The sequence below is a fragment of the Aphelocoma coerulescens genome (assembly GCF_041296385.1).
Source record: "Aphelocoma coerulescens isolate FSJ_1873_10779 chromosome Z unlocalized genomic scaffold, UR_Acoe_1.0 ChrZ, whole genome shotgun sequence".
Classification (NCBI taxonomy): domain Eukaryota; kingdom Metazoa; phylum Chordata; class Aves; order Passeriformes; family Corvidae; genus Aphelocoma; species Aphelocoma coerulescens.
Window position 1 is genome coordinate 47,102,980 of NW_027184085.1, and position 10,027 is coordinate 47,113,006.

At 49.3% G+C, this 10,027-nt stretch overlaps 1 protein-coding gene across 1 annotated transcript; it reads left to right on the top strand.

The window, feature by feature from the left end:
- The first annotated feature begins 682 nt into the window (after positions 1 to 682).
- Positions 683 to 2,963, top strand: LOC138103526 (acrosin-like). The gene is made up of 5 exons (XM_069001863.1): positions 683 to 744; positions 1,063 to 1,275; positions 1,580 to 1,845; positions 2,125 to 2,261; positions 2,646 to 2,963. The coding sequence occupies exons 1-5, from the start codon at positions 683 to 685 to the stop codon at positions 2,961 to 2,963; spliced, it is 996 nt and encodes a 331-aa protein (XP_068857964.1).
- The last annotated feature ends 7,064 nt before the right edge of the window (positions 2,964 to 10,027 follow it).

The following is a 10,027-nucleotide window of genomic DNA, read 5'->3' on the forward strand; positions in this document are numbered from 1 at the left end:
AGCTGTTTAGCAGTCAAATGGAAGCAACTAAATAAACAGGCTCAGCTGTAAAGGGACTCCACTTCTGTAGAAGGAATATTACTTTAAAATTAGAGTTCTTTATAGTTGCTTTCTAAACAACACCAAAAAACTTGGGCCTTGAGACAGTTATATTTGTTTAGATGATTTTTCTGTCTCAAGCAAAGCAAACGAAAACAATGTCACAGGTTGTTTTAAAATCAGAATGTGTGTTGCTTTTAGTTGTTGTTGTTGCTGCTGTGAATTCTGTTAAGAGTTTTGGATGACAAGTGAAGTCTTGTATCACTGGCACAGTACGAGCACAGGTTGCCCAGAGAAGCTATGGATGCCCCATTCCTTTTACTGTTTAAGGCCAGCTTGGATGGGACATCAAGCAACCTGGTGTAATGGAATGTATTCATGTGCATGGCTGGGCCTTAAAACTAGTTGATCCTTAAGGTACCTTCCAATTCAGACCTTTCTGTGGTTTTATGACTCTATGTTGCCCCTCCCCCCACCTCCAGAGTCCAGCACCATGCCCAGAACATGGAACAAGCCCCTCTGTGACATCAGCCCCAGGGCCAAGTACAACGTGGGCAATGAAGTGCTGTGGGCACTACGTTGGCAGAGGCACTGGAGGTGAGAAGTCCTCGTTCTTTGCAGCTGACCCGTGTCTCTGACAGCAATGATTTTGCTCTGCATCCTCATCCTACTGGCTCTCTGTGGGTCTGCACATGGCACCTGTGGGTAAGTAGCCCCAGATTCTGTGGGGAGGCCCAGGCAAGGCTTAGGGGGTTCCCTGAGGATGCCCACTTGCCACCCGTGGCCATACTACAGCTTCCAAAACCCTGGGTGGGAGCCTCAGTTTATTACCAGCGTCTGGGCTGCTGGCACAACTTGTCTATGGGGCTCAAGCAGAAACAGGCAGACAGACGCACGCCCCAGGCAGTTCCCTGGCCCTGCTGGCTTTGCAACCAAAGCCTTGTGGGAAGGGAAGCTGGCTGACCTTCAGCTTGCACAGCAGCAAGTCTTTGCACAGGACAGTAATGATTTTTCTGCTTACAGAGGGATCTGTGGGCTGCGGCCCATGCATGCTACGTTTGGCTCATCACGCGTCGTAGGTGGCACAGACGTCCTGCCAGGGTCCGGGGCCTGGGCTGGAATTGCCAGTATCCGTTGTGTCTGGAAACCACCAATATCCGTGCATGTCTGTGGAGGGACCCTCATTGGCGCACAGTGGCTCCTCACAGCTGCCCACTGCTTTATCAACATGACAAAGTAAGGAGGACCTGGGTATGGGGATATCCCCACACCACCAGCGTGTGTTACTCCCATCCCATTTCCTTGCAGTGTGCCTAGTGCCAGGGCATTGCAGAGCCCAGCTGAGAGACTGCTCAGGGAGAAGACTGGGCTCATGCCACTGCTTCCTAGCAGCATCCCAGCTTAATGTATCTCGAGCCCACTTTCAGTCTATGTAGTGCTGTTTTCCTCTCTGCCCCAGGAAGCAGAAGGCAGAGAAGTGCTGGGCTGTAACAGCACATGATTTTACTCCCTCTCATGCCTCTCTCCATCTGCCTTCCAGTCCCATCAGCGAGTGGGCCGTGGTGCTTGGGGCCACCTCGTTGAGTCAGTCAGGCCGTGAGGTGGAAGTGCGTCGGATTAAGCGGCTGATCATTCATGAACTCTATGTTCCTAAACTTGAGTATAATGACGTCGCCTTGCTGGAATTGGACCGGCCAGTCCCGTGCAGCTCCTCCATTCAGCTCGCCTGCCTGCCTGGTCCCACAGTGAAAGTGTCGGAGCTGAAAAACTGTTACGTTGCTGGCTGGGGTGACAGGATTGTAAAATGTGAGTTCCCATAAAGGACCTGTGCCCTGAGGGCAAGTTTGGCACACCAGGGAGAGATGGCTGGGGCTTCCTGACAGCAGAGGCCAAAATGAGAGTTGGGCTGTGGGATGTATGCCTCTGGAGAGATGGGCCTGGCCTGCTGCCCAAAGCCAGACAGCAGTGACACAGCACTCCAACGCCTCTCTGGAGGCAGAGCCAAGCTCTAGGGAAGAACTTCACATACAGGCTAGGAGAATGGGCAAGGAGCTGCTTGGAGCTCATTCCTTTTTCTGCTCACAGCTTCAGGTAGAGATATCCTGCAGCAGGCCAAGGTCCAAGTCGTCGATAACAAGCTCTGCAACAGTAGCGACTGGCTGCAGGGGTACATCTATGACTTCCATGTGTGTGCTGGGCAGGGCGGCGTTGGCACCTGCCAGGTAGGAGTGTGCTATGTGTCCCTCAGCACCCAGCAGTGTGGGCAGCCCCATCACACCACCCAAGCACAGCCTAGCCCATGCTTTCCCTGGCGCCAGCAGCCCTCCCAGCCCCAGCTCCGCACTGCCGCTGGAGTTTCCACCCCCTTTCCCATCCATGGGTACTTGCTCAGTGAAGTCCAGATGCCAACATCCAAGCACAGGGAGACAGAGAGCCCTACCTTAAAGGCCCCCAACCTGCTCCCAAGGGTGTCAAGGTTCCGCAGGCTCCGGCACTCGAGCAGAGCTTTGCTCTGGTGGGAACCCAGTTCTGACGGGCTGGGAGAGCAACTCTAACTGCTGACAGGGGCTCCCAAAAGCACCTTAATCCTCTCTGCTCTGCTTCAGGGTGACAGCGGGGGGCCTCTTGTCTGCCAAAGCAAACATGGTGACTTCTTCTGGCAAATTGGTGTGACCAGCTGGGGAGTAGGCTGTGCCAGACCTAAACGGCCTGCAGTCTCCAGCTCCACTCAGTACTACTACAACTGGATCCAGGCCATGATAAGAAAAAAGCCAGCAGTTACTCCAGTGCCAGCCTACTCAACCCCCTTGCAGACGCTACCTCCAAAACCAATGCAGCCCTGTCCATTTCCACGTGAAAAGCTGCTGAATTTCTTTAATCTGCTGAAGGAGATCTTGCAGTTCCTAAAGGAAAAAATGCTTTGAACGGCAGAATGGACCAGCTGCAGTTCAGGCTGCAGTGGACCACAACCATTTTGTTCTGAGTTATATTAATCTGAATTTTATTGAACTGAATAAAATTTTAAATTGTAAGCAAAAAAAAAAAAAAACCAAACAAACTTGTATTTTCTGTTCTGAGAATATTCTGCATCCAAATTCTAAAAAATCCTTCTGGCTTGATCAATCCCCAAGCAGCCCGAACCCAGATATCCCTTTCTCCTCATCTAGGAAGAACTTGGCCTCACACTCCGTTCTGTAGAGATCAATGCCTTCCCTACAGATCTTGATACCTCTACAGTGGACAAGTAGCATCTGACACCTTAAGTCTGCAACAACAAGCGCAAGAAACACAAGACTAGGAAAACAAGATAAAGGGCAAAAATGCCCTGCCATTAAGAATGTGAAGCCCTTCAGTCTCCTCCGTGCCCTAAGGATGATTTTTGTTCCTATCAGATGGTAACTGGGTTTTTTGACCAATGTAGAAACCTAAGCACTAAAGAGTTAATGCATTGCTATGCCCCAAACACCAGCAGTCATCAAGCAGGCAAGTTATAACAGGATATGCCTGAAAAGGGGAGCCATATGAAGGTAAGGCAGAACTGTTCTGCAGCTGAATTTCCTGTTCCAGTCCATGGTGACCACACAACATAAAGGACAGCTTAAGTGCAGGAGTGGGGTCAAGGAGCAAGAAAGACCAATAGAGGGAGAATCAAGACCACCAAAAAACCTTCAAAGCCCCCCCAGCCCATTTCCAGAAAGGTCCAGAATACTGGGCTGCACATGTTAATTCATTTGTATGACTAGTGAGGAATCTAATCCCAGGCTGGGGAAAGCTTACCTATAAAAATGTACCACCACAGAGGCTGGGTGGCATGCTCTCAGGACCCTGGACACCTGTTGGCTGGATCAGTGCTGGATCCAGGACTGCAATCTTCTTTCCTCTCCTATCTGATTTCTCTTTCCCTTTTTCTTCCCTCTTTTCTTTTATGCTTTTTCTTCTCATACTATTAGAAGATAGAGGCCTATCTACTCACCATGCTTCCTTCCATGCACCTTCTACTCACCATGCTGAGTGTGTAGTTTGTTAATAAAATCTGTAAGGTTTTTTTAGGACCCTTTTGGCTTTTGCCATTCTCTTTCATCTGTGAACATCTACGAATCTTGGTTGCTCCTTTCCACATAGGAGTGGGATGTAACACCAATGAACAAACACTCCAGGGAAGGTAAGAGCTGCACCTGCCCTCTCCAGTGCCAATCCCTGGGCCAAGGATCAGGTGCACATCTCACCCTCTCACAGCAGTAGTCTATTGTGTCAGCACACCTGTTATGATCCAGTTACTGAAAGATGTCTCTACCTGAATTAAAGTGCAGACAACACCAAATATGCCAAAGTCGATAGTATGGATTTTATTTAACAGTAAACATGAGGTAGAGAGATAGACAGAAATAGGAAAGAGAGGTGGGCTGGAGGGAGAGAAAGAGTGAGACAGTTTAAGTAGAAGGATATCACCACACTTGGATAAAGCATCCTGTTGCATCTTTCTTCACACTGGTCTTCTTGCTGGTGCTGTTCTCAAGGTGTTCAAAACTTTTCACTATTTATATATTTTAGCAAACAAAGGACTTAATGCTCATTGGCTACAGAGTTACCCACTCAGAGTTGATATTCAGCCCAGCTGCTGAGTTGGCTTTCTGTGTGGATTCTTTGTGTCCAGTATCAGTGCTCCCCCACTGTGTTTTCCTCCCACTATTCTGAGATAACAGCCAGACAATCTTATCTCCAGTTCCTCTCAGGTGGGTTAACTCACAGCCCAAGTTTCACAGAGGCATGTTTGGGGAAGGGGAGCTTCAGTCGTCACAGATGAGCAGTTGCTTCTTTGGAGAGTTTGCCACAGTGGCAAAGTCCTTCAGTGATCTTAGAACACACCTCAGAGGGGCAAGGAGAACCTCCATTCTTTATTGGACAAGGAGGGAATATAGTTACCAAAGATGAGGAAAAGGCTGAGGTACCTAACATCTTCTTTGCCTCCGTTTTCAACAATAAGACAGGTTGTCCTCAGGACAACTGGCCTCTTGAGCAGGTAGATGAGGGCAGGAAACAGAACAGTCCCCCTGTAATGCAGGAGGAAGCAGTTAGTGACATGCTGAGCCACTCAGATGCTCACAAGTCTATGAGACCAGACAGGATCCATCCTAGGGTGATGCAGCAGATGGCAGAAGACCTTGCCAAGATGCTTTCCATCATTTATCATCAATCCTGGGTAACCAGGGAAGTCCCAGATGACTGTATTGGCCAGTGTGACACCCATCCATAAGAAGAGCCAAAAGGAGCACCAGGCCTGTCAGCCTGACATTGGTGCCCAGCAAGGTTATGGAACAGATCATCTTGAGTGCCATCACACAGCACCTACAGGACAGCCAAGGGACCAGACCCAGCCAGCATGGACTTAGGAGGGTCGGGTCCTGCCTGACCAACCTGGTCACCTTTTATGACCAGGTGACTCACCTGGTGGATGAGGGAAAGGCTGTGGATGTTGTCTCCCTGACCTTCAGCAAGGCCTTTGACACCATCTCACATGGCATCCTCCTGGAAAAGCTGGCAGCCCATGGCCTGGACAGGTGCACCCATCTCTGGGTGAAGAACTGGCTGGGTGGCTGGGCCCGGAGAGTGGAGGTGAATGGTGTCACATCCAGCTGGGGGCTGGTCACCAGTGGTGTCCCCCAGGGATCAGTGCTGGGTCCAGTCCTGCTTAATATCTTTACTGATGGTCTGGAGGAGGGGACTGAGTCCACCATTAGCAAATTTGAGATGACACCAAATTGGGTGCAAGTGTCAATCTGTTGGAGGGCAGGAGGGCTCTGCAGAAGGACCTGGATGGGCTGGACAGATGGGCTGAATCCAACGATACGATTCACAAGTCTGAGTGCCAGGTCCTAGACTTTGGCCATAACAACCCCCTGCAGTGCTACAGGCTGGGGACAGAGTGGCTGGACAGCAGCCATGCAAAGGGACCTGGGGTGCTGGTTGGCAGCTGACTGAACGTGAGCCAGCAGTGTGCCCAGGTGGCCAAGAAGGTCAATGGCATCCTGGCCTGTATCAGCAATAGTGTGGCCAGCAGGACAAGGGGAGTGATTCTTCCCCTGTACTCAGCACTGGTGAGTGCTGTGTCCTCACCTTGAGTGCTGTGTCCAGTTCTGGGCCTCCCAGACTAGGAAGGATGCTGAGATGCTTGAACATATCCAGAGAAGGGCAATGAGGCTGGTGAAGGGTCTGGGACACAGGTTCTATGAAGAGTGGCTGAGGGAGCTGGGGTTGTTTAGCCTGGAGAAAAGGAGGCTCAGGAGTGACCTTATCAACTTCTATAACTCCTTGAAAGGTACAGCCAGGTGGGGGTCAGTTTTGTCTCCCAGGCAGCCAGTAACAGAAGAGGACATAGTCTCAAGCTGTACCAGGGGACATTTAGGCTGCACATTAGGAAAAAATTCTTCACAGAGAGGGTGATTGGGCATTGCAATGGGCTGCCCAGGCAGGTGGTGGGGTCACTGTCCCTAGAGGTGTTTAAGAAAAGACTGGATGTGGCTCTTAGGGCTGTGGTCTCGTTGACAAGGTGGTGTCCAGTCATAGGTTGGACTCAATGATCTCAAAGGTATTTTCCAATTTAATTGATTCTGTGATTCTGTGATCCTGTGACTGGTGTTTTAATTAAGGCAATTGTGCTCCTTAAGTCTCTTACAACATCTTAGGTTCCTCTGGTCGTCAAAGGTGCACAGGTTCTCAGAGCCCCAAAGACTTGTCAGCAGGGAGAGAAATCTTTACTAGAGATCATCTGCACAGGTGATGCTTGACCAGAATACCCAGCTGATGTGCACAGTGCCTGCTAAGGCCACATTATCTTTTTGTCCACGGTGTTTACTTTGTAAGAAAAGAACCTTGTCCTTATAAAAACTGCATTCAATTAATGACATTTTCTGATTCAAGAGTGAACTTAAAAAGATAGAAAGGAAAAACCCAGCCCCCCTAGCCCTGAGATCTAATTCAAAATTCAGGACCTGAAAGGTATTGAACCACTTGACTGCTAGTATCTGTTTATCACAGACAGGAGTCTCAATCCTGCATGTTTTCAACTGCCAGAGACCATCTTCCCAGGCTCTCAGAAAAGTCACGGTGTGTCAAGCATGCCTGCAAGATCGGGAGAGCTGAGTCTCCCCAGGGTGCTGGTGAGAAGGGCACTAGGGCTTGGGGAATCAGGAGGGTATATCCTTCTTCAGGATCTTGGGCATTTCTTCCTCTCCTCCTTGGGACAGCAAGGGACCAAGGTTTCTCCATTTTGTTGCACTGTGTGAGACACTTTGGTAGTGCCAGTGATGGGGAGCAGCTTCTCAGGACTCCTTGAATTACCATGGAGAACAGACAGAGCCATGGGAACAGAGTGGAGCTGCCCCATTTGCCATGATAAGCAAGAGGGTGTCGCTTATGTGATACCCTGTGGCCATGAGTTCTGCATGGGCTGTATCCTGCGTTGGGCAGAGAAGAAACCAGAGTGCCCACTCTGCAGAAGAGTGATAGAGTCTGTCAGGTTTTCTGTGCAGGAACAAAAATACCTAGAGTGTGTCATCACACCCCAAGGAGAATCACCAGAGACCAGCAGCCAGGTTGGATCCAGTGCTGGATCCAGGCAGAAAGATCTCTTTGTCTCCTGGATGGGAACAGCTGCCAGTGCCCTGCAGCTGTTCTTCAATCTTTGCGAGGGACACTCCCCCCAGCTAAGCAGGGGCCTGCAGGGTCCTCATGGTGGCTGGCAGTGAGACCAGACTAGTGTGCCCTATGCCTCTGTGATCCAGATGGGGTGTAACAGGGCATCTCGCCCCAGAAGAGCTTATCTGTTGCTTTTAGCTGGTGGAATAACAGAGCATCTTGCCCCAGAAGAACTTACCTGTTTCTCGCTAATCAGTGAAATAACGCAAACAGGACAAGCTGTCTTGTAGTGAGTTACTTTTGCACCATGGGAGTAACACTCTCAGCTGACAACAAACATTTTGCTGCAGAAGTGCTATCTGGAAAGATAAGCTGGAATTTCTCACTGACAGACACCTCACTTTAAACTACCAAAGCTACACAAAATTTCTACAAAGCAGGAAATCTCCTGCACATTCCCTGGAAATATGTGGGATTTTCCCCCAAAATGGGGACACCTGTTTTGTGGTTACTCCTCTGAGGCTGAATGAAAGCATTTGGTGTATACTATCATTTCAGTGGTAAATTACATTTGACTCCTAAGCTATATTATTTCTTTTGCTAGCTTTAATATAGGTACTGTAATATTGTGTGCCGTTTTATGTAAATCTACTAGAAGTGCTTTTTGTTTTATACTGTGTAGTAAGTAACTCTGATTAAGGCCTTTTTTTCTGTTATCTGCTGTCTATTCAATAAATAACTCATTTTATAAGTAGACCTGATCTGCCATCCTTAGAACTTGCAAGCCAGAGTGACTTTAGGTGTTGCCAATTTAAGCTGTTGCCAAAAATCTGAGTTTAAGGCAGAGCTTGCCTGAAGCTCCCACTTGATCCATGACAATGGGGAGGTCATGGTCCAGATGCTGCAGCCTCTCCTGGAGGAATATACAGAACAGCTGGTTGATGGCACTGTCAATTTCATTGTGGACCAATGCAGTGAGGAGGCCCAAAGGCTGCTGCACTCCCACACTGCTGGGAAGCAGGACAACAGCCCTGACGCCATTTCCCACTCCACCAGCTCCCAGGGAGGGGCTCCCACCTGGCATCCAGCCCCTGCCAGCAGCCCTGATGGCTCTGACATGGAGGACCAACCCAGCACGTCAGAAGCTGCCCTCTGTGCCCTCCGCATCCTCCAGCCACCTGTGCAAATTGGTACAGAGCAGGTGCAGCCCCAGAAAAAACATGGGGACACAGTGGTGGCAAGTTACTCTGCCCAGGGTGTTGTCTAATATCAAAAGAGAAAACTCTTGCAACAGCTTTAAAATAGTAAGAAAAAAAGCAAGTCTTTATTGGAAGCTTCCAGGTGCCCTCATGGTCATGGGCATACTTGGCACCAGATTTCTATAATTTTTCTAAGTTTAACAAATTAGCAAATCTAACAAATATTGTCCAATTAGAAGAGCACTTGGTTAGGTAATTTGCCCCCAGGTTCTGCCCCATTGGAGTTATTCCAGGGGCTTTCTTGTTATATCTTCTATGTTCAAGTGGAAAACACAGCGTCCTTGCTAGCCTAAAAAGCAAGACTAAACAGTATTTCAGGAATGTGTTAGAAGGTTAACTTACTGTTCTAAAAGTTAAGGGGAAAGGGTAGGAAAAGTACTAGAAGATACAACAATGTATTAGTAATCTACAAATCTACAAATACATGAAAAATGTATAGAAAGCAAACATCTTTAGGCATCAAGGGCAGCAGCCACAGTCCCACTGCTCCTTGTCAGGGCTGGGAACACTCACACCGGGGGCCCTGGCATGCCCGAAAGAGGAGGGCTGCTGGCCCCAGGATTCTCCCCAGCCACGCAAGCAAGCACTTCACTGACAGAACTAGTAGGGCTCCACCACATTTTTAGACTGGAAAAAGGAAATTAATTCTTTCCCTCACACAGTCTCTGGGTGTTGATTTCCCCCCCTTCTGGTGCCTTTCCCCTTCTCCTCATGCCCCACTGTGGCTGGCACTTCCCTGTTAGGGAGGCAGGCTATTGAGAAAGTTGCAGTTGCAATGAGAGCTTTAGGTTGAGCTCTGGATGGGAGCCCAAGTCAAGAGGCCATGAACTGCCAACTCTTGGCACAGGAAAGGGCACAGGGACCTGTGGCACCAGCCAGGGAACTGGACACTGAGACACAGCAGGAGCTGAGACCCCCAGACTTCGGTGCTGTGAGGGTACAAAAGCTCAGGTGTTCCTTTGTTCACAGTCCCTCCTCAGAGGCACCAGCTCGAGCTGTTGTTATTAGTTATTGCACCATGATTAAGCTATTTGAAGGACCTGGATGTCTGAGAATCTGCTGTGGGAAACCTGGGGTTGAGCTGGTAAGGAGTC

Coding starts and splice junctions, on each gene's coding strand:
- LOC138103526 (XM_069001863.1), top strand. CDS start 683: ATGATTTTGCTCTGCATCCTCATCCTACTGGCTCTCTGTGGGTCTGCA. Junction 1,276..1,579: donor TGCTTTATCAACATGACAAA/GTAAGGAGGACC, acceptor TCTGCCTTCCAG/TCCCATCAGCGAGTGGGCCG. Junction 1,846..2,124: donor GGGTGACAGGATTGTAAAAT/GTGAGTTCCCAT, acceptor TTCTGCTCACAG/CTTCAGGTAGAGATATCCTG.